The following is a 25,221-nucleotide window of genomic DNA, read 5'->3' as shown; positions in this document are numbered from 1 at the left end:
TCACCACTCCCCTTCCTCAATCCTCCCCCTTTGTTTCTTAGCATGTTATTACAAACCCCGTAGCACTAACAAAGGGCAGAGATCAAAGCAGATGCCCTTCTGTGTGTTTAATTGACAAAGAACTATGACATTACTTGTGAATACTTTCATGCGAATTAATCAAAAAAGGTTTACAGCATTATTTAAATTGTGACATCGGAAATGAAGATTAAATTTACTTGTAGTTCAGCTTTCAGTTGAGTGTCGAAAATATCGATCCATCCTGTAGTTTCGTTTAGGTGTTCTCCGCTTTAAAGATCTTTTTATTCGTTATTTTTGTCACTGTTATTTTTACTTTGTTATGTTTGGTGGACTGGCCGTAAAATTTACTTTCGTGTTCCAGTTAAGACACTCAACTGAGAGTGGTCCATTTACATGCAAGGCTAAATAAGTGTGTTTATTGGGAATTTACACCATTTTTGTTTAACAGTGATACGATGCCCGTCTATTTACACCACTCAAGAAGCTGAGCCACAATAATGATCTAGCTCATATCACTCTTCTTTGTAAAGACCACCAACGATTTTTCGATATTTTGATATGTTGTTAAAAAAACTCGCCAGTTTTTTGACCCATTTGCCGAGTTTTCAGGTCTCTCCTTGTAAAGGCGAGACAAATGAACATCAAACGAATCGAAGACTAACCAGTCATAGAATAGTGAAATATCAGGCAGTGGCAGTGGTTTTTCTGCCGGGGTTATCTTTCCTTGTCCTTATTCGCACTTGATAATGGATTTGTTGTATATTTTTATACAAACGGTTCATTCCTACTACTTTACCAGGACAAAAAAGTTGAGACTTTCACCGTGTGAAACTGAGATAAACAAACTCCAACTTTAATACCAAATCTAAATCATCTGGACGGAAGCTGCATCACGCCATTTTCATGGTGATCATTAATTCTGATTTGGAATCCGTCTAGAATTTAAAGGATCCTTTTTGACAGACGGTTTCGAGAGGTTTAAGCCGGTAAATCATTCTTACTGTGAGTCTGGAGGTAATTTAAAACTCTTCTAAATACTAAGGCACAATTACAACGTCAAACTTAAGAATCATTTTCCAAGGCTATCAGATTTTGACTGTCATACCCATTTATTCGTTTTACTTTGGGCCTTTCCCCACTAGCGGACGAAACTAGAATTGTCCCTACAAAATCAAGGAACAAATTTTGTTGTGACAATTTTTTTCCGTCAGTTGCATCCGCATGAAAGGTTTTAAAGCCGTCAAATTCCGTCAGCGCCTGATCTGTTCACGAGACCGGCAAGCATAGTTGGTAAAGGATTCCACCTCCAATTTCAGGCATTTATCCTCAGTCGTTTTAGAATTTTAGAATCCCCGCGCTTTTCAGCAAAAGACAATTTTTGCCTTTCTAGTAAACTGATTTCAGTTCAATTACGCGCTCATAAGACCAATGATTGACAAGTTTATCACGTTTTTGTTTATTTAGTAGATTTTGTCGAATTTTCACTGAGATTTGTCCGCTTCGGCTAAAATTTGTCAAATCACGACAAACCACACGCACTTTTAAAAGTTGTCGCTAATGCGGAAAGGCCCTAATTTAACTACGTCACATGTTAAATACCTTATACAAAGATATAAAGATCTATTTATGTATCTTCTTATTACGCGAAGTATATTTGCTTCACATTCAATCTGTAGCATAGTAACGCATAAAACAATCTGGTGGCCTGAAAAGTTTGTAGATAAAGTAAGATCCACAGTTTATCACAGAAATATTCTTTATGGCTTTACAATCAGAATTAATATCACTAAAGCAGACCTTCCTGTTCACTTTACCATCTTCCACTGTAGGATGAACACCATCTAACCAGTCTGGCCAGGTTGTACCGCATCTGAATGCTGACAAACGCGTTGTTGGCATTTTTGTTCCTGCAGCTACCACAAAACGATACCATTCCTCAGGGAGTTGGTCGTCACACACCTCTTGGTACTGGGGTGTTATATAACTGCTCTTTCTACTGGCATCACTCAGGCTTTGATAATGATAGCATGGGTCGGCTGAATAAGTTCAATAGAAATTTTTAAAAAATGTTGAACAATCAAAGGCAAATATTTTTTCCTTGACGTTTTTAGAGAATCAGCTCAATAAACAGCAGACGGCATTTGCATTTTGCGAAAAAAAAACTATGCATTAAGCGGAATGGGAATAAGAAGTAGTCGTGCAGAACAATCATGATGAACAAAGGAATTAACATAAGAATTATGTTTCTTCTTGCCTCAATAGCCTATCTAAGTGTGAGACTTTGCACTTGCTGAAATTGATGTTACCATGCGCGTTTGAGAAATTTTATAACCCCAGCTCCCGGACAACCATTACCCTAACAGGGATTTGTTGTCAATAACTGTTCCCTTGCGTGTGTGATGCCTCTGTCTGCTATAGTCAACAAACTAAGTTTTTGTAATGACAGCGCGTCAAATAACTACATAATTGCTATTGTTATAACTTCTCTCAAATGAGGGATTTTCTAAAGCTTTAAGAATTGTAGGGAGAGAATCATGTCTGCATTATGGGATACTTGTTGTAAGAGTTTTTTAAAAATTATTTGAAACATAATTAAGAGATTATTCATTTTTGCGTTTGCGTTACTATGAAGGAGAATTTTTCCCGCTTTTGATGTTTTGGAGGAAAGTCAGCTGTAAGCAATTTATTTTTATATTAAAGCTGAGCTACAAAATAAAATGTACACTGCCTCAAAGAAACCGAACGTACCTGTACATTTGAAAGCATTTCCAGTGTAAGTAGGATTGCAAAGACAGTTGTATGAGCCCTTAGTATTAATGTAAGAGGCATTCGGATGACATCTTAAAAAGAAAAAATTTTAAAGTTTAATTTAACGGCATGAGCTTCACTGCATTCATCAATGTCTAAGAGAGAGGTTATTATTTGAAATGTCATATAAAAAAATGTCATTATCGCGATCATATTAAGAGCAAGTCTCTGTAAGAATCAAACATCTTAGGAAATGAAAATTTTCAACCCCCTTCAAATTTTGCATGCAGTTAGGCGCTCAGGGGGGATGCACAAAGATGCCCTTTTTAAAGGTCGTAGCACTCTTGTTGCCATGGTAACAATGGCTGCTTGTTCGAGGCCTAGGGCCTCATTTTCATACAGAAAAGTCGCAAAAAAGAGTGAAATGTTTATTTTTCTATCTCAAGCTAGATATAACATTACAAATTGGCACTTCTACCATACATATTGACATTATTCGTCTTCACTTCCCTGGGAGTGAATGTGAACACATCAATAGATTATTCATCTCGGTACAGTTTCGGTCATTTTTGTTGTCGGGTAAAACAGGGAAAACGTTTATCTGAATTTCTCCAAAATTACACTGATTCTGGAACTGAAACTACCCACCTAGCTGGTTATAATATTCTAGTTTTTAAATATGTAAAAATCTCTGCGGGCCTGCCTCTACTTTCCATAGGGGGCAATTCGCGAAAAAAGCTCAAAATCAGATAAATCATAATTTGGCGATGTTTACATCTGATGTTCTCAACAACAAACGTTTTAGACAAATGAGGCTTTGAAAGAAAGTTATCATATGAGCGATATCCCGAAGAGAAATCTCCCTTCTGGTCGTCATCTTTTATAAAAAAATTGATCAAACTTCATGGAGGACAACTCGACGTAAATACAAACATATACCTCAAATCGTGTGCATATCATCCAGATTCTGAGTGCTGCACCTTCTTTCATGAGAATTTGAGCAATCCGAAATCCTCTGAAGATACATTGTTATACTTATATGTCATTTGAAACATGTTGAAGTCGGCTGATCTACACGATGATCTAATCACGATGGCGTGACGCTGTATTTCTCCGTGAAGTTTCCATCGGTCGTTCCAAAGAAGACGAAAAATGGAAATTTTTCATATATGTCAGCAGATTTTCGCTTTCTGAAGTAAAAACAACCAAAAAAAGGGGAAAACCTCGATTAAAACGCTCGTTAACACAGAAGTCGGCTGATCCACACGAAACTATCCTGACAGCGGTCATTTGTCGTAAACATGTACGTTGTCACGATGGCGTGACGCTGTATTTCTCCATGAAGTTTCCATCGGTCACCCCTAAGAAGAAATGGACATTTTTCGATATATCAGCAGATTTCAGCGCATTTTAAGTAAAAACAACCAAAATTAAAAGAGGAAAACCTTGATTGAACGCTCGTAAACACTGAGAATCTGAGAGTATAAAGCGTAACTTGTCAGCGGCAGTACAGCATGTGAAACCCAGTTGCAACAATAGCAATTTGAACGACATAGGCATCTCCTTACAAAGAGCACATTCAGGCAGTTATCATTTCCTTGTGGCAGGAACTAAGATATTTCGAATCATCTGAAAACTGTCAGAAAACCGTTAGATATTTGCAGAAGATATGATGAGGAGAGACTTATCACCGCCGCAGTGCAATCGAGTCAATCAATATTACCTTCCTTGTCTTGATAAAGAAAAAATCATAACAAAGTTCGAAATAAAACATTTAGTGAATCATAATGCCATAATTCCACCTTTCAAACAACTTATTATCCACACGGAAATCGCAACTTGTCACTTGAACGAAACTCCCCATGGTTAATATGTAATCTTGATTGCTTCATGTCCTTAAAGAACAGCGATTTCATCACCATTATTTTCCATACTTTTCTCCTGGATATCTTTTACAAGCTTAAAGAAAGATGGATATAACGTAATCTCCCAGTGATTTACACGAGAGGAAGTCAAGGTTTCTTTAATTTTCCCCTGAGGTGGCCGGCTCACCAGGAAGAAAAAGGAGATCGTTCGGTCCAATAACGTTAGTCTGTGGAGATTATCGAGCTAATAACCGAGAAGATTGTGCCATTTGGTTCATCAGTGACAGCATTAATTATTTCAAATCTGTATTTCTCGCTCCAAGCGACACCAAAAATAGTTCCTTTGTAATTTTGTAAGCACTTTCTATAGCATTTTATTGTCAAGGGAAATAAATCTCAAGGCTCAAAGCCAGTATAACGTTCGAGCACGTGAAAGACACCCTGTAAAAAAGCTAATTTTTTAGAAATTTATTGTGATGAAGTCCCTCTTCCATTTGCTGTACTGCAGGGATACTGGGTAGTTCAAAATCTCCACTTTGTGATGATTTTCGCGCGAGTCGTACTAATTGCTTTTGTGGCGACTGGGTTTAACATGCTGTACTGCCGCTGACAAGTAGCGATTTCTGCTCTCAGATTCTCAGTGTTTAAGAGATGACAAGTTTCTTTTTTTTCCTTAACAAAAAAAAAAAATGTCACGATTTGTTTTCTTTTTAAGCTCCAAATCATGGAAATCGCGTGCATTATAACTAATCGGTCTAAATTAGCTTTTAGACGTATTTTGATTATGTATTCCTCAAATTTTCTCATAATTCAGTGTTCACCCAAGGAAGGTAAATAAACCGTGTCCGTAAGATTATTAATAGTAAAACTTATAAAGAAAGAACATCTGGCTTCGGAAAAATCGAGTTAGCCTTGAGGAACGCTATTTCTTTCGTTTAATTTTTCCACCGTTGTGTAATAGAACTCTGATAACTTCCCCTGTTCCGGTGGAAATCTTCGAACAAGCATTTTTTTTTCAATGTAAACAAGACTGAATCATGTACAGACAACATAAAGACTTAGGTGTACTGAACTTAGCAGCAAAAAAAAAAAAAGAGTTCAAATTCAAATTTTTATAACTACACGCTGTACGTACATGAAAGTGTAAGCTTGACACTAATTAGTCACTGATAGTATATTTTTTTGTTGGTAATGACACTACAAAGAGGCTATTTTGCCATCCAAAATTAATTGAAAGGTGTTGAAATATATTTAATTATTGCATAATTAAATTAGTACCTTCTTGTTTTAAACACCGTTAGATTAACACGCATGAGTGTGATACAAATAATGTCGTTTCTAACCTATTTTCGCGGTTCTCACCAAGGCTGCATCTTCGAAATTAATTTTCTCATTCTTAAGGGAAAAATATGTGAAAATATTATCCAAGATACAAGTGTAAGATGAGAATTTTTGTGGGCTTCACGACAGCAGGTGTTTAGCAACATAATTTTTGCAGAATAAACAATGAATGAAAATCCCCTGCCTTCTTCGTTGTAAGATGACAGACATGAATAAATAGAGGCTCGCTGTCACTTTTTTTTTGTTTTGAGAGTTACTCTTTCTTCCGAAAATTTTAAAATCATCTTTAACATAGTTCAAGTTCTCATAATGTGTGATTTAAACTGAACAGTAGCGAAGCGATTTTGAACAAAATACTATTTGAAATGAATAAATCGAGAAAAAATTCACAGAATTCTCATTCTAATAGTTTCCCTTTCACTTGTTCTGGATTGCTTTCTTCTTCCGTGGGGTTTGCAAAAATTTTCGAAATTGCCCAGATTCTATTGAAGTGTTATTTGCTACCAAACAGCAGCAGCGCAATTTTTAACAAAGTAGCACTTGAAATGAATAATTCGGGGTAGAGTGGTATGGTCCTGACTTGTCTTGTCCTGAAGTCTCTTTTGCTTGAATTGTGCGGGTGGTTTGGTTTACGAAAAGAACTTTAGTTCTAATGCACAGATGAGGTTTTTTTGACAGTCGTTCTAATCTTGTTCTGCGTCAGAGGCTAAGAAACATATGAAATAAAATAAATCTTCAATTAAAAAAACAAAAACAAAAACAAAAAACGCTAACACTATTTCGGAAACGGCATGTGGGAAATCGTGTTTTGCCTCGGCCAAGAGACTTGTAAAATACGTTTTCGAGTTTTATATTATATCACGAATACAAAAATTTTAAATCGTGTTTTGGCTGCTAGCTATCAATTAGACTTTCACCTCGGAGGAATAGCTTTTCCTTCTTTCTCTTCTTTCTTTCCTCCCGCTAACACGAGTCCAATATGGCCGTAGGAGAATACAGAATGAGGGGAATTTGATTGCCAACCCCCAGACAGGAATTAATTAAATTTAGGCATCATTTTCCAAGGGTCCAAAATAGACTTTTCCAATCCCGCATCCAGCCGCTATTTTTAATTCCATTCCGCCATTCCGCCGCAATGAATATGTGAACATTTGTAATAAATACAGAAAAAAATGGACGTATTACGGAGTCATTTAAGCCTGCCAATCCCAACTTACACTGGAGCATTTATTAAGCCCGTTTCTAACGCAAATTGATACTCTCTTATGTCTCTGAGGTCGGTAAATCTTAACTTGAGCCAAATTATGATCCCATCGATACCCGTCCTATCCCTTATCCCGCCTTCAAAACGGAGTGTATTCCGGTCACGCCTTCCTATTTTTATCCCGCATCTCGCCTAAAAAAATTTCTCGTATCCCACATCCCGCCTCGATTTTAAGCCCCATCCCGCATTCCACCAAACCAATGTTGGACTCTCATTGCTTTGAGTGCCTCTTTGCAAGTCTAGCTGCTTTGCTATGTCTTCTAGAGGTCACTTGTACCTGCAATTGTATCTGATTCTAAGTTTTACTTTGGTGGAAAAACTGTAAAATGGTGCCATGGACATGATTTGTTAGACTTTATGTATGGTTGGAACTTGATATGATTATGTCCAATAATCTTTTATACTCTAGCTGCAAAGGTAAGAGGTTAGAACGGCGGAATTTTTTTCTTTCAGAAATGTTGACGCATTAATTGACGTGGTTGATATTTACCAAGAATACAATCGAGGAACTTACAGAAATATGCAATTTCAGGGATTTGGTTTTTTTTCCTAAGTGTTCCAGAGGGTCTGAGATGAAACCAATAGCGTATTAGCCTCATGACCCTTTAAATTCTATGAGTGACCAAGCCAGAACTTCTCTTTACAATATCAATACAATGTCACGCAGGTGAGTGATGGGAACAAAGAAAAATATCAATTATGGGATTATCAGTTGATCCAACGCCAAATTCTTGGAACTAACATCTTCAGAATTATATGGAAGTAGGTAAGGCAAGTTACTAACGAGATCTTGGTAGTAAAAGGGTTGATATCACAATGATCTATCACTTCATAACCAGAGTTGAGTGAAGCAATAAGAACACTAGAAGTCCAATATACGGAGTTGAAAATTTAATAACATTTGTGACCCTCCACGGGATTTATTCATTCACATATTAAGATATTTTTATCACAAAAATACTTTGAGAGGTGAAAAATTTTCAGATTATCTGTGTTCCTGAACATCCTTAACTCGCATGAATAGCAACTTAAAACTTCAACGTCAAATGCCCAACTGAAATGAATGACGGTCTTTCCAATCACATTGAACTAAGATCCCCTTCCCTCTGAGCCGAGTCTTACTGATAACTACCATAACTAATTAAATGGCTTCTTCTTTTCTCAAGTTTTCTCCTCCACGAGACATAGGTATATTAGATGAATTGTTTATAAATTTTTGTACATGACCCCAAGTTTTGTCGAATTATCAAAAATTTATCAATTGTCCTCGAAGGGTTCTTTTCTAGGCCCTAATGTTTTTTAAGTAATAGAACAACGACGGAATTTTGTATTTACAGCTCCTCAGCTCAAATGGACACTACTCCATTAAAAAGAAAGTATGGAATAATTGCCGTGTGAAAGCTCTTAGCAAGTTCGCCCTTATCAAGACCAGTTGGCGAGCGATAGAACAATATCTATGATTGTACTTTTGTTGATGAGCAAACATCATGCTAAGATATAAAGATAAATAAAAGAAGTAACAATGAAAGGTACTAACAAAGGCTATAGAAAATTTCAGTGTTGGATCGCACTGAAAACTATATTAACCTACTTTTCGAGAGTTCATACTGCGAGAATGACACGTCTGTCTACTGAAATAATTATTTATCATAGGAAATATGATTTTTAACGATAGCATTAACAAGACGATACCAGCGCAAATATCTACCAAAATATTAAAGATCATGACGCCAAATCCTTTAAATACATTGATTATGAATCCTATTATTACGTAAATTTCTCTCAGCATATTTAGTCTGTGCTACAGAAGCGCGACGGACATCTTGACGGCAGAACAAGTTTGTAGATATAGTAGGATGAGCAGTTCTTCACATCAATGCGCCTTCTGTCTTTACAACCAGAAGAATGAGCACTAAAGCAGACCTTCCTGGGTACTTCACCATCTTCCACTGTAGGATGAGCGCCATCCAACCAGCCTGACCAGTCTGTACCACAGTGGTATGGTTCCACACGTATTGTTGGCATTTTTGTTCCTGCAGCTCCCACAAAACGATACCATCCTAAAGGGAGTTGGCTGTCACACAACTCTGCATTGATAGGTGGTACGTAACTTATCTTTCTAGTAGCATCACTGAGGTTTTTATAATGATAGCAAGGATCGGCTACAAAGTGAAATAATCATTGCAACAGGACTTAGGTTATTAACATCACTGGTTCAAGGTCTTTTCTAACGTCTTATAACTCTGGCAGCTTGTCAATCAGTGGTGAAACTTGTACTTAAGAAGACAAACGATTTTATATTAGACATAGTTTGAAGCTACACTGGTTTGCAGATTTAATGAATGTAACCGAAGAAGTTACAATTCATAGACCCAACGTTTCGACACTCCTGTCAAGTGCCTTCATCAGGGGTGATCTAAACGCTGCAACAAGAGGTCCTTATATATGATCACTAATTTGCGGCCTTTTTTCCGACGAGGTGTAAACTTTAATATATTTTGATTTTATATTAATTAAGGGGCCAAGTAGTACATGCGTAGGATATTATCACTGAAGAAGCTAAAACAGTGATGTTAAAGATCCAAATAATTTCAAAAGGATCCGAATTTGAGCTCCTTCCTTCTCCTCCTTTCTTCCTTAAAGGACAGCTCTAGGTAGACCTAAGGCACAGCCAGTATCGTTTACATATAACAAACTAATAAAATGGCCGACAGTGGCCATCTCAGAGATTTGAGCGAGAGTATTCTAAATATTATACCAAAAAGATTAAATTCACCTGTGCATTTTTTACCATTTCCATTAAATCCGGGCTGGCATTCACACACAAAGGATCCGTTGGTGTTCGTGCAGGTAGCATTCACGTGACAAGAGTGATTTCCTTTACATTCGTCAATATCTGAGAAACCATATATATAATATATATATATATGCATTTATCATGTTTGTCACTTTAAAATGGGCGGACTCTCAGTCGTGTAATTTATTTGGTAATTAGATATGAGAAAACAAATTTATTTCTCTTTTTTGGTTCACGAATTAGACATTTGAAGCGTATATTTCACCAGGAATATTTCAATTTATCAAGCTGACGGCTCTGGAAAACTGGCCTTTTCCTGTAGCTCCTACAAAACGATACCATCCCCGGGGAGTAAGTCGTCACAAAACACTAGACCAAATTCATGCTGTGTACCGTAACTACTCTTTCTATTGGCATCACCCAGGTTTTAATAATTATAACATGGGTCGGCTATTAAATTTAATGGACATTACAAAAAGACTATAGTATTAAAGATAACATTTTTTTGTTAACATTTTTCCAGTCAATCAGTCGGACAACAAGCTGTAAGGACTTGTGTTTTACAAGAACAACTAAGGATTCAGTAAATTTTAAAGAAGAATTTGCGTTGGACGATGATGATGCACAAAGGAACTAAAACGAAATGATAACATTGTAAAAAGTTTCGTAAAAAATGTTGTGGTTATTCACCGTGGTGAATGACAATAAAAGCTAAGTTTTTTCGTTTGTCTCACGCGTGTAGTGATATGGGTCACGCGCAGAGTCAAAGAAGCAATTCATATAGGACTTCACCCTAACAACATGAACAGGGATAGTGGAATAGAAATTCCAGAAACGTGGATGCCCATGATCAAAAAACACAACAACAGGAGAGACGTGCGACAGCGAACCGCCAAGGAAGCAAATCACTGAGTGAAACAGCAGGGATCGAAATGCACCAATCAGAGCTGTTGAAAAATAATTTATCACAGCAGAGCATCATGTCTTATAAGATCACGTATGACCAGTCGACCTCATCGTCTGAAGAAGACTAGCATGCAGCCGGTATAAGTATGCAGCCGAAACGTCGCGATCTACATCACACGTGACTACATCGTGAGAAAAACGAAAAAGAATTAGCTTTTATTGTAAAGAGTTTTTTCCTCTTGCTTTGATCGCCCATCAAAGCCTGAGTTGTTCGTACCTCAACTGGATTTCCCTTTTTTTAAATTTTTTTATTATATTTTAGCATTTCTCGTGAATCTGATTAGTGAAATAATTTGGTTTCATCAATTGAGTTGATAATGTAAATTAGCCGCCGTAAAGAATTACGAAGCTGACGTTTCGAGCGTTAGCTTTAAAACTATTTACGGTGGCCAATTTACGTTATCAACTTTGTTTATAATACTGAATTACTCTGTTATACTCTCTCACCGACGCAGCACCACAGTTTCTTTCAAACCTTACCCCCTTTATTCATCGCTTCTCCTATCAGTTTAATGGCGAGATAACCCACGTGGGTTGTTGAGAGAACACCAGAAAAATTTGTAATTCCGAGCTGGAGCTCATTAATTTTTTTTTTTTTCGAATTGTTTCCCAACATCTGGAAACGGTTACTACGCTGGTAAACCGATAGGAAGTGCCATCTGTTACTATATAACATAATATTCAATTTTCCATGGATTTACGAGTGAAATCAACGATTGCTTTTTGACCAATCAGGGCACTCGTAGTATCTTGATTATTTAAACCTGATGATAATAATTTTTAACTTCTTCACTCAAATATATCTTGAGCGTCGACGAAAACGTAGCGCCATGGAGAATCCCTTACATATCCATCCTGTGCACAGGGTTCAGAGCCAAACGAGCGATTTTATATTCATGCTTTTTTTCAAGCATCGTTATAAAGTGAAATTCAAAACAGAATAACAATGAATCAGTCACCAAAATTGTTCATTTAAAAGTCAGGAACATTACCTAAGAGGTCTTTAGCATTAAAGTTACTTCCCACCTTCGCAGGTGTCCTTCGGGAAAAAATTCGTTCGCGCGCTAGTTTCACTAAAATCCTAGCAAACTATGTAAATGTAGTTTATGATGAAAATAGAATTTAAGCGACTTTTCTTTTTGGGAATTGTCAGGAGCCGGTAAGGTGTGAAACGACTGAAAGTTCTTCTATTGAATTTATCGGGTATGGGATGCCGCAGCACGAGCTAATTGGCAGCACAGTCTCATTCACAAGGCATCAATCAACAAAAGTGTCTCAGTTTTCTTCGATATTCTGATTGATTGTCTGAATATCGGAATCTTAAGTTGGAGTAGCTAAAAATATGCGAGTCGTGTTGCGTAAATGGGCGCCACGGGACAAATATTTCAAATATCAAAATTTCCCGACACACTTTCGTTTGTCATTATTCCTAGGATGTTTTGGCGAAATTTGTCAAAAATCTGTTTAATCTACATACTCTATAAATTCGCTCAAAGTGGTTGTATTCCTCCCAAACTCGAGTGTGAGATTTTAGCTCATAAGGGTTTGCAAACAACTTGCCCCAAGCCAGGAGATTATCTCGCCTCCTAGAACCGCAGACCAATAGGACAACGGGACTGTCTATGCATCAAGATTTCTCGGGAAAAGAAACCCATTGCAGACACGTTTTTTTTTTTTTATCTCGATCGTTAAGTGGAGCGTTAAGGAGGACGAAAAATTGATGAGCAAAGTTGCCAAAGGCAAAGAAAAAACCCGCAACAAAAATGGAAAAACTACAAAATGTGCTAAGGAGCAAGACAAAGAATCGACATACAGCTTTCAAAATTGAGATTGGAGGCAAATGTTTTGTATACAAATGTTTTTGCATCAAGGATGGTGCTTGCATAAAGAAAGGGAAACCTCGTTTTTAACATTGTGTATAGTAAATTTTGGTTTGACGACGACTTCTTTATTCAAAATCTGGACGTCAGCGTGGAGCTCCGCCAGTACCAGTCGCTTTCACAAAGGAAGTTTTTTTCTTTTCTTGACAGATTGGTACTCTTCTTTTCTTCTTTAAGCCTGTTTTATTTTTTAATTTTTTAAATTTTTTTCAGTAACGACTTTCTTCCGCTTATGACTTTCCACGAGCAAAGATTTTTCCTTAAGCAAAAAGGTTTCACGTGTGAATTTTGTAAAGTGCGCGATGTAAACAAAATATGGAAATAACATGAAAATCGAGACTCAACATGAGTGGTTGCCGCGAAAGTTCCCTCAGAGGATTCGCTCAGGTCTGAGATTATGACAACTTCCTTATTCATTAACTTTTAGTCGAAAATGCACTTTTCTAAATAAAAGAAAAATCGATTTTTTCGGCCTCTGAAGGTGGGAAGTAACCTTTAATTAAAACGAGTTATGGGTGATAAATTATCTAATTTTCTTGCAACGCGGCTGAATGGTGGGGTGCTGTAGTCGAACGTGTCATGCAGGACTACTCCAAGGACAGAATACATGTAGCGAGGAAATTAAATTCACCTGTGCAGTTTCGTCCATTTCCAGTATATCCTGGGTGACATTCACATACATGTGATCCAAGGGTGTTCGTGCAGGTAGCATTTAAGTGACAAGAGTGATTTCCTTTACACTCGTCAATATCTGTAAAATCATAAATAAATTTAAAAAATTGCCGAGTATAAGCTTAGATACCTGATTCTTTCTGTCTTGCGTTTGCAGACACAAGCACTTCACATTACCACTCACCAGATTTTATTTCTCGGTTCCCTCAATTTCAAATCTGTCCTTCTGTCCTGTAAGCTTAAATCCATCAAGTCTCCCTTTGCCAGTTAAGATTTTTTTCTACCACTGAATGTTTATCTAACTCTTTAACTCCCATGAGTGACCAAGACATAATTTCTCCTCACCAAATCAATACAATATCAAACATAAAAGCGATGAGAATAAAAAAAATATCCTTTTGATTATCAGTTGATTCACTACCAAATTCACAGAAAAATTCTATTACAGACAGTAAGGAGAATTACTCATGTGATTTTGGGAGTGAAAGGGTCAATACAATGGTGTCGATGTCACCATTGTCTTAAGCACTATACTCATCTCTTTCTTATAAAATGAATGCTGGTAAAACAAGTCTCGTAAAGATGATAGTGCTTTTCTTTCTAATGGGAATGGTTACAAAAGAAACACATCAAGTACCTGTACATTCGCTTCCATTTCCAACATAACCGGGGTTACAAGTACAAACATACGATCCATTGGTGTTCGTGCAGGTAGCATTTACGTGACAAGAGTGATTTCCTTTACACTCGTCAATATCTGGAAAATCATAAAAATAATAATAATAATAGTAATTAATAACTGGAAAAAAAGTTGCCGAGCATAAGCTTAGAAATCTTAGTCTTTTTGTCTTGTGGTTTTAGCCGAAAGCGCTTCACATTACCAGTCACCAAATGTATTTCCTCGGTTCCCCCAGGTTCAAATCTGTTGTTCTGTCTTGTAAGCCTAAATCCATCGATTTTCCCTTTGCCAGTTGAGATTTTTTACTTCTGAATGTTTATTTAACTCCTTCACTCCCATGAGTGACAAGACAGAATTTCTCCTTAGCAAATCAGTACAATTCGAAAAAGACAAGTGATGAGAATAAAGGAAAATATACTCTAGGGGAGTATTAGTTGATTCACTACCAAATTCACAAAGCTGGCATCATAAAAATTCTATGGCAGACAATAAGGAGAATTACTCATGTTATTTTGGGAGTGAAAGGGTCAATAAAATGGTGTCGATCTCACCAAATATTCATAATGACATTCTTATTACTCAATTGAAAATGACCGAATTCTGGTCGAAACTTCGTGAGAAACTATTTTGCCGCTAAAATGCACTCAAAGACTCTTAGCTTCTTAGTAGTGTAACTGCCCGAAATATATTAAAAAACATTAAATAAAGGTTTCTGATTTGCAAAATAGAAACTGGAGATGGTGGCGCTATCCACGGGAATAAGCATGGCTGTGTTAAATGATTCTGTCTGATGCTAGAGCTAATCTAACGTAGCGTGCAAATGCGGGCCTACTTGCTTTGTCGGAGAGGAGTAACAGTCGGAAATGCGATAAAGTTCGTATTCTAATTTAATAATGTACCTTGGCATGACTTTCCGGCCCCAGTATATCCCTCCTTACAGGTACAAAAGTGAGAGCCTTTGGTGTTGGTGCAGTTTGCATTCTCATCACAAGCATGACCTCCATTGTTGCATTCATCGATATCTAGAGGTGCATGTGATGTAAAAAAGGAAATTAAATAGAAAGAAAAAAAAAATGGGCAGAAGAAAATTTGGTCTCAAGTATTACTCAGCTGTCACCTAACTAGTACTTCTGTTGCAGTCGTATCTTTCACTAATTAAATACTGTGCATGTAATGAAAATAAAAATGGGAACCCAAAATTTCCACTTTCATTAACAATTTGTTGCTTCAGATGCTTAAGCTAGTCTTAACACTTGATCGATCCTCAATCTATCATTCCTTAGAACTGCAGTTGCGCCAGGAACAGAAGTATATTCTTATGCAGTGATCGGCCAATTCTTTGAACTTTAAATAATTGGAAATTTCAGTAATAATCCATCCGTACAAGTGCAGTTATGAGAGCCATTGATATTAGTGCACTTTGCTTTCACGTCACAAACATGGATTTTCTCGCAGCATTCATCTATATATATATATATATATATATATATATATATATATATGTAAACAAAAGTGTTTGTAATGATGATGATCAAAGTGATGGTGACGAGGATGATGGTGGATGATGATGGCGATTTCTTGGCAATGATGTGGACGATGACTTTTTTTGGTTTGTTTCGTATTAATGTCACAAATGTTTTTATAATCGCTTCACTCCACAAAAAATATCTACATAACACAGCGTTATACATGTTTCCTTTTGCCTCCGATGCAAGTGTTTGATATAACCTTGATGTATTCCTGCATTCATCAACTACTTCAACACTATAAATTTGCTTTAATCTGTAGCTGAACTCAGTATCATCAGAAGACCTCGCATAGCGGTGAGCTAAAACAGTTGATGGAGAAACACATTCATGGTCATCTTGGATGACGAAATTAAGTGTACCTGAACATGAGTGTCCATCGCCAGTGTATCCCGCTTTACAAGTGCATTTGTAAGAAACATACGTATTAGTGCAGTTTGCATTCACATCGCAGTCACTGATGTTATATTTACATTCATCCATATCTAGAAATTAGAATAAAGGCAAAGAATAAAGTAAAACGAAGTGAAAAGGGTATCCACGCTAGAACTGATAATAACCAAACAAATATAAGTGATAAAAAAAAGATAACATTAATATAATTTGTGGTATAAAATTAAGTTAACTCGTAAAAAAAATAAGACCTACCCCCGCTAGCCATATCACAGTTAATCAATATTGCCTTCCCAGTTCCTGTTGGATCCAGCCAGTACTTGCCGCTGATGGTGTTTTTACCTTCACTCGCCTTTATTTCGAGACAGGATATCGCCGGTAACTCAGGAATAGAACCCAAAGGAGCTGCAGTAAAAACAAAAGTTTTGTTTTCGTCCTATTCTTATTTTTCAATCATAGATGAGAGGGAACAAGGTTGGCTAAGTGGGGAGAAAATCTAGAGAAACAAAAATCAGCGAGACACATAGACTTCTGACTTCTTACCTCTGCCGTTCAATCGCCTGATGTAAAACCACGAGGGGGCTGAAAGGAAATTCTCTGGTCTCGCCTCCTTGGTGCGGTTATTTAGTTCACATATTTGGTATTTTCGATTGTAGTTATAACTTTGGCACGCGATCTCTTGTCCACATTTGACATCGCAAAGGTGAGGAGCCGCCACTGACCATCTTTTGAAGACAGAGCGTTTGAGAGCCATTCCTTGTGTGTTTACTTCTGTCCTGCAATGTTCATTAGCTGTAATAGACTTTATGGCAGAGGCGAAGAGAAAGAACACACAATACATGCTTCTTTGTTTGTGCAGAGGCTACAAAAAAAAAAAAAAATGGAACCCCATGTTGCGTTAGATTATCTTAGTTTTAAAAGCTGTTTTCAGCTTCTGTTTAATTATACTCATTTAAGGTTACTTCCAAAAAGGAAACAAAGAAAGATAAAAGCGAAGATGGCTTTGCCAAATTAGTTGACTCAAATTTAGATACTGTTGTTTTACATGCAATTGGTAGTGTATTTCCAGGCTTTGTTTAACTACTTATTTCCGTGACAAAAAAGGGGAGATCGATCCAGACATAAGGTTCGCCCTTCAACAAATAATCATCCCTAAAGAGAGGTTGTCAGTAATTTTCGAGAATCCGGCGACAGAAGCAAAAATTCAAATTTTGTTTTATTCGCTCAAAAAAACCCTTTTGGTGAATCGTTTTCAAGAATAATATTCAAAAGGTCCAGCGAGTTTTTATTTTGGAAAAAAATACGAAAGTTCGAAATCGGCCAAAACGTACCTAATTTGCATAATTTATATTGGGCTTTCAGTGCATTTTCACAACGCTCGCACAAGATAACGAAAAATTATCTTGGATTCATTTTTTCATAAGTTGTTTTTCATACCTTGGAGTAGCTTTGCAACTATATTTCATCTCCAACTGAACTTTCTTTCGTTTGTAACCACCCGCGTAAAGTACCCTATATTTTCTATTCCGTTTGTACGCTGAATTTTGCTATATTTCAGACGACCATAACATAGAGGGTATACAACTTTACATAAAAAAAGAGCTCTTTTCAACGAGAAATTATTCATGTTTATCATGTAAAAATATTATTCTTGGCCCGTGAAAAGCAAGTGCGCCAGACCAAAATATATAGCTTGCAGTTTCAAGGAGTTAGGCTATTTTCCTTGCTGTACTCCCACTGCAAATCGTACGCTATTGGGACAAAACTCGACGTGTTTGGTCTCTACTTCAGTTTTGATTCATTTAAATATATCGATTTTAACTTAAAAATTAACCTACCTTTATTGTTAAGTGAGCAAACCACCGTTTTAGGTAAAGTTTTTGAGTTGACTTTTCTCGAGTGCTAAATAAACAAATTGCTGTTTACAAAGATACCAGCTCTGTCGACGTGTTTTTAGCTAAAAATTGGCCCGTCGCATATATTGTTCTTTAATTTACAATCTATCCCACTGGCATAACTTTGGAGTAAATTACATGTAACTATTAATGGTGTTGTAAATACGTGAGCGTAAGCTAAATAAAATCTTCGCACACTTAAAATATTCGAAACGTGTAGTTGTCGCATGAAAATACTCGCTTAATTGTGCATGAACCTCGGTGTTTTGCTCGGTTGCTTTTGTAGATTTCTACCACTGTCACTGTAAAACAGTATGTTTGTAAAGTCCACCTGTTTAGATACATTTTCAAATCAACTGTAGGTTGGAATTCTGTTGGTTAAAATTGTCGAAGAAATCGAGAAAAATGGCATGTAGCACCGGGCAGTCGTGTTACATTCAATCTCACCGATTTCAACGAAACTTTGCCAGGTTAAAGGATCTACCCCAAAACTAAAAAAGACAATCAGGTTTCTGTTTTGGTTTTTTTCCGGGGGGGGGAGATATAGACCACCCCCCTGTTTTTCTTGATCCTTAGTTAATGTCCACCTCAGTATCAGTCAATTTGATTGACGGCTTGTCAATCAACAGAGGCAAATAAACGACTGAGTTTTTAGACTTTTCGATTCATCCAAATATTTGACAACTTTGAAAAGTGAGATGCAAAGATCTTTATTATTTTTTTTTTAGCTTAATAGCAGCTGTACCCTCTCCTGCAGTCTTCGTCTAAATTTGCAAGGTCACTCCTTATCTTCTGCCTTGTTAGAGGCGGTTGCCTTACTAGTTTCCTCCCCTGTCCAGCTCATGTCAAGGAAATAATTCTTTGCTTTCTGAGAAAAGGTGGCTGGTTTTTGTGTTTTCCAAAGAGCCCATGCAAAGTCCATTTAGCTATTTAGGATTGTTTCGTCAGAATTTTACATGAGGTCCAACCTTGAACGTAACCACCCCCTTCAAAATGGCAAGCCGGTCTTCGTCCATTTTCTCTTGATCTTGTCATAGGCAGATTTTTTTGTCAGCTTCACTGTGTTTGCCTTTGTTAGGGTGCTTTTGGATGGCAGCCAATGACTGAAACGTCTTGATACATCCTTCCTCTTAGCAAGAATATCTAGCTTTCTTGTTCTGTCTATGACGGATTGGATATAGTTCTCGCGATGACCCGCGTTCAGGGATCCGTGCACGTTGCTGATAACCACCCACACATCTTCTGCCATCTTCAGACTCACCTCTCTCTCAACTTTACGTGTCCGATTTTTATGACGAGGATACTGGCATTTACAAACCCGAAGGTCTGAATCTCATACCAAGTTGTGCACGATATTTGAGGCATATCGTGAAATCGCGGCCTTCGCAACCTCCAAATAAGCCAATACACGCTAGAATAAGCTTCTTCTCGGTCGAAACGCATGTTTGGGATACATTGACGTCTCTCAAATGTTTTTTTTTTTAATTTTTTAATTAAATTTGGAGTAAATTTAAACCCACGAGTTTAGAGGTGTGAGCTGTTGCCGTCCCTGGCCAGGGCGAGAATTGGGAGCTTTTTAGACACTCGATTTCTTATACGGCATCACTATGAAGACGTAATACAACTGATACACCTACACTACAAAGGATTGAAAATGTCTGTTGCGCTGTTGCGAGAAGGAGGAAAATATTACCGGCAGTGTAAATTCTTTAAGAGTTTCAGAGACTTTTCAGAGATGTCTATCTTTGGCTGTCACAAAAAATTGACCCTCTCTTAAATTTACTAGGAAAAATGAAATATTATAAAACAGGTCATAAATTGACCAGTGAATAAAATATTTTGAAATATCGTTCGGAATTTGCCTTTTATTGCGTGCAAATCAAGGGTAGACAAAGTTTATAAAACATTTGACAAGAATTTCATGGGGTTCACCTCGATAATTTTCGTCGGCGAGAGTCAAGACGCACCAAGCTAAGTGACATCGCCCTCCAGTAAAATAATTTTCCAAAGAATAAATGTGGCGAGCGTGGGGAAACGCACATTTTTTTCATTATTGTGATCAAAGCCCAATGTTGTACCTAAATTGGTACTTACGGTATCAAATCATTGATTATGACAGGGTGAGCTTAATTTTTCTGTTGAACTCACTGCACGAACTGAGAAAGTAAAAACTTGTATTTATCTCCCATGCATTTCGTCTGACAATGGTAGACTTCATAAAGGAGTTTTACAAGTAGGGTAAATAAGCTTGCTCATATACAAATAGTAAATAAGTTGTCTCTTTACTATTGAAGCCAGTGGATATAATTCGCCAGGTGCGCCTACGGTGTTATACATGCGTGACATTTTTCGGACGTTTCATGTACGAGTACGTAATCTATTTGAGGGTCACATATTTAGTGTAAATATTTGACCCCTCGACGTCACGTAATGTCTCTAGTTTACAGAGGTATTAGAAAGCTTCATTACATGGATTTGCCTTCTGCGCGTAGAAGGCTTCAAGCGAATTTCTCGGGTGTAATTGCTTTTGATTTCTCAATTGATGTTGTCGCAGACAGCTTTTGGGAGTCACGAAACAAAAAAAAACTTATCGGGACCTAGTTTCATGTACTAATGGAAGTAAATGGCAAATAAAAACATATTCTCTTGAGAAATAAAGTTATAAATAACAGGGGTTCTTTGAAACAAATAGTGATAGAAAAGGTTTCAGTTCTGGTCAATACTGACTTTTCATAGCCTACTTCCAAATCTGAGGGAACGCACCGAGGGAATAAGAAAAAAACATAAATGTGTGATAATGCAAGGAGGAGAATAAAAATACAAATAAAGAAAAAGGAGAAAACATAGAAACCCGTGTTGCAGCGCGCAGATATCGTTTGGGCCAGACCTATACACTTATGCCCGACACCACGCAAAGAAACTCGAAAGAGTGCTGTATATGAACTTGCTCGCACCTGCACGCAGGAAAGGCCATGACAATCAGCGAAAATAATGGCAAATGCAGATGATATTTGCAGTCAAAAAACAGGCAAATAAGATGACAGAAGGATAAAGAACTTTCTGGAGGTGTCTTCTTAAAAAAAAGAAAAACAATTTTTACTTCTCATGAAAAGTCACGCAGTCACGCTACAAATACTATTTCTACGTGGAATTTTTTAAAGTTTTTAAGGATCATCTGAATCTAGCTATTTGTTATTTGGCAAGTTTTAAAGCCTCCACTTCGAAAATTATCACTTGGAAGATTTTTCGATTCCACAAAATGGCTAAAAGCTTATGAGACCGGCTACCCTATTTTTATAAACAATTTCTTAAAACCAGAAAGAGTGGTTTGTTCCAAATGCCAGCATTGTTCGTCCATAAAAATGACTTCGCTTAAGTTGGCTAAGAGCGAAATAGAAATAAAGAGTGATGGGAAATAAGATAACACGGGCTGAAGTATGAATATAGGGATAGAAAACGATTCGCAGTTTGCGTCTAAGACAAAAACATTATAAACATATTCTTAAGAACAATAGGTGAACATGCCTAGATAATGCAGTCACATAAAAAACCAAGTTCCCTCGGGTTTCTAAGAAACAACACCCTAAAATTTTCAAGATAGATAGATTCAGCGTTTTTTTTTTTTTTTTGTTTTTTTTGTTTTTTTTTCACTCTTAGGGGAACGCTCCTTTCAAGATTGACTCAAGCGTCGATAATTGACGAAAAGAAAATTCTCATTAAATATGGTAATCGGTGTGAAGGACCAAACAGGTTGGAGTAACCTTATCCGCCGAAAAGACGTTAACCCTGCACAGTTAACCCTGCACAGTTCGCTTTAATTTTCCAAAAACACGAATTCTTTATTTACACTTCATCTTGAAATAAATCTGAAATTATGAAATAAGTCACGTTCTCTGATGGACCACCTACTTCACTACGTCGAGCAAAATATCTTCTCGTTTGGCCCTCCTAATTATTCGAAATAATACAGGAACGCAAAATACCATTAATGTCTACAAACAGTGGGCTTCGTCACTGCATTAAGTCCTCTCTCATCGCTCTTTGGAATTTCCTGTCGTTTCCAGTTTCACAATTTGTGACGAGCTCGGAACGGCCAGCACTGACTTTTTCATAATTTGGCACTTTTCTCTATTTACGGTAACGATGGAACTACGGTTTCGAAAAGGGGTGTAATTATAAACTTAAAGAAATATCACTGAGAAAAGATTAAAAAAGGAATCCCGTTGAGTTCTAATAAGCTCTTTAGTTTGAATAAACAATAAATCTCTCGTAATGGATGTTAAACTACAGAAATCCCATCATTTTTTTGGAGAAACTTACAACCTATGTCTCGATACATTAGGATTGCATAAAAAGTGTCGAGGCAGAACCCATCAGATATCTTATATTGATTGAACTTGATCCAGTGAAGACAGCCGCTTTACTTTATCCAGGGCCTTAATGAGACGAAATTCTGAATGTTGTTGTTAATCGCAACCTTGATATTAAGGATAATAGCAAATTGATATTTAGAAAGGGTGTGCCGTAATTTAGGATTGGATTCAGCCGAACCATCCAGTATTGTATTTGGCGTCCAAGGCGCTCATTGGAATATCTTTTAAACTATAATTGATAATAGATAAAATTGCTGCAGACTTAAGGTAAGCGAGACTTGCGGGTCAACATTTAGTTCCCGACTCATCGCTATTGGGAGCCTTGGAAATTAACATCCATATTTTTCAAGGTTCTTCTATTTCAAGTCATCACTTCTGTCATAATATGAACGGGATTCAAACTAGCTGCATCATGACAGGACGGAAAACGCGTGCACTGTAAGTACCTCCCGTTGTCCCATACAAAGCCTTAGAAAACTTTTCTAAGGCTTTGTATGGAACAACGGGAGGTACTTACAGTGCACGCATTATCCGTCCTGTCATGTCAGTTTAAAATGAGGACAGGACAAAACAATTTGTGAAAGGAAATCTTTAAGCACAGAAAAAAAAACCCATAATTTTTGGGAAGTTGCATATTTCAAATGAAAAAGATTTTTGTCATCAACTCCATTTTTCTTTACCGCAAATTAAACCCAAGCAGCGGGTTTTGTCACTGTTTTAAATCTTCAGTCATCGCTCTGTGGAAATTCCCGTCGTTTCGAGTTTCACAATTTGTGACAAGCCTGGAACCGCCAGCACTGACTTTTTCTAATTTGGCACTTTTCTCTATTTGCGTTAATGATGGAACTACAATTTCGAGAAGTAGTGTCATTATAAACATAAAACAAATATCGCTGAGAAAAGGTTCAAGAAGTAAACACGTTGTAGAAAACTAAAAATTAAGGATAATGATCTTGTTTATTTCGAATACCTGAAAATGTTTTTTCGCCAAAAATTTGTTATACCTGTTGAAAACTGGACCGAGAGTGTCACGTAGATTTTTGTATGTTTCTTACCCCCCACGAATTGAACTTTGAACTCTTGATGAAAACTCTAGAAAGGAAAATGAAAAGGAATGCGTGAAAGCTGTCTTATATATTGTTATTCTGGAATACAGTCTTTATTCGAAGTTGTCCTGTTGTATACGTTTTATACAATACCCACATTTGGAAGCTCGGTAAATTTCATTTTCTTTTTATTTCAACCACACAGAAATAGAGGAGTTAAGGATGGATATCAAATCTTGTCATGGGATAAAAGTCAAAATCAAGTTATTCTTTCATTAAGTACAATCATTTCTTACCTTCAAAGATCCAACGTTCTTTGGTGCCCAACTCTAGTGTTATTGAGCCAAACGCGTTTTCTTTTATTACTGTCTGGTAGCTATGGTTACGATAGAAGCTGTTGGTTTCAAGCCAAGATGATCATTAATATTAGAAATGAACTTCCCTCTTCCTGTTTGGGCTCTTCGCACAAAAAAAAACACACACAAAAAAAGACTAAATTGGTAAAATAATAGCCGGCAAAGAATTTAACCTAATGGATCGGATTGACTGGAGAATGCGATTTGGACTATAAAATGTTAGTATTAATTCCTTAAAACTGTCGCCTCTTGCGTCGGGTGCAAAAGGCATTATACTTATAGATACTTTTTGTAATTCATGTCAAACAAACGTAATGCAGATGAATTTGAGAGAAAAGCGATGGACTTCAGTAAGAATTCAAGGGAAGTCCGGCAAAAATGGTTTTGACTTTCATCAAACTGTAGAGTAATTTTAGTTTGAAAACTTACTCTGGCCACGGGGAAGTCTTGGACCAAATACTGACGATTCTTGTTGGAAATGATTTTTCTGTCTAATTTATATCCATTTTGCGCGAAAGCCGCAATGACCATAATTCACGGACTTCAAGCAAACGCAACGCAAACAATTTGCTCGAACCTCAAGGACTTTCAGCTACAATACAAATTCAAGTTGACAGTGAGGACAAGCAGATTAAACAAAATGCGATGCAAATTTACATTGATACGCCAAATACAGCGAATGTATGGCTAAATATATCTGAGCTTGAAAGTTTTTAATAAGTCATCGACAGTGAAGTTAAAATAGATTCATGGCGCTGCAAATATGACTATTTTTCTTTTTCGTGATACGCAGGTTCTTGTAATTTGCTTGCGTTCTTTCAACATTACTCATATCTATTTGAATTTTCTACTCTCTTGTCTTAAGAAAATTTAAATCAATACGTAATAATGGCTCGAAATTATTGCAAAATTTCCGACTATTTTTGTCAAATCGTTCGCTCTTCTTCCCAGGGCTTTGTCACCACAAATTAGACAAAAAGCACAATGTTTTCCGTCCGTAAGATGAAACCATCGCAACAATCTGTACATGATGAAACATTTAGCCGGCTTCGCGCGCTGTTTAGTAGTTTCAAAACGTAGTTCAAGCGCACTTTTACCGGAATAAACAATACATATTTTCCTTATCATTCAACATTGTTAATGTTTTGTTCAAGATGACAGACAAGGCAAATATACCAGGAGCTATTAATGTCTTTCTATGAGACACGGAATTACTTCATTAATAAATTATCTCTTATGTTTTTTCCAGCTTGCCTAATTCTTCGGTGGAAAACGCGAATTTGTTTTGCTTTGTTTTGCTTTTACTTTTCAATTACAGAAATTTAAAATTAAAAAATATATATATATTTATATACATATTCGGTCGAAGGTACTCGAATTTTCAATTTACACTTAAAAT

At 36.8% G+C, this 25,221-nt stretch overlaps 1 protein-coding gene across 1 annotated transcript; it reads right to left on the bottom strand.

Annotated features, from left to right (window-relative positions):
- Window positions 1-8,115: 8,115 nt before the first annotated feature.
- Window positions 8,116-24,266, bottom strand: LOC149053297 (uncharacterized). Its single transcript, XM_089190535.1, has 8 exons — window positions 23,763-24,266; window positions 16,696-17,014; window positions 16,408-16,557; window positions 16,122-16,244; window positions 15,133-15,255; window positions 14,192-14,311; window positions 13,514-13,633; window positions 8,116-9,401 (listed from the first exon to the last, which is right to left on the bottom strand). Exons 2-8 carry the CDS (start codon window positions 16,991-16,993, stop codon window positions 9,031-9,033), a joined length of 1,305 nt encoding a protein of 434 aa, XP_089046661.1. The 5' UTR covers window positions 16,994-17,014; window positions 23,763-24,266; the 3' UTR covers window positions 8,116-9,030.
- Between the last annotated feature and the right edge of the window lie 955 nt (window positions 24,267-25,221).

The sequence above is a fragment of the Pocillopora damicornis genome, chromosome 1 (genome assembly GCF_964200805.1).
Source record: "Pocillopora damicornis chromosome 1, jaPocDami1.2, whole genome shotgun sequence".
Lineage (NCBI taxonomy): Eukaryota > Metazoa > Cnidaria > Anthozoa > Scleractinia > Pocilloporidae > Pocillopora > Pocillopora damicornis.
This window is presented reverse-complemented; position numbering and strand designations above follow the sequence as displayed.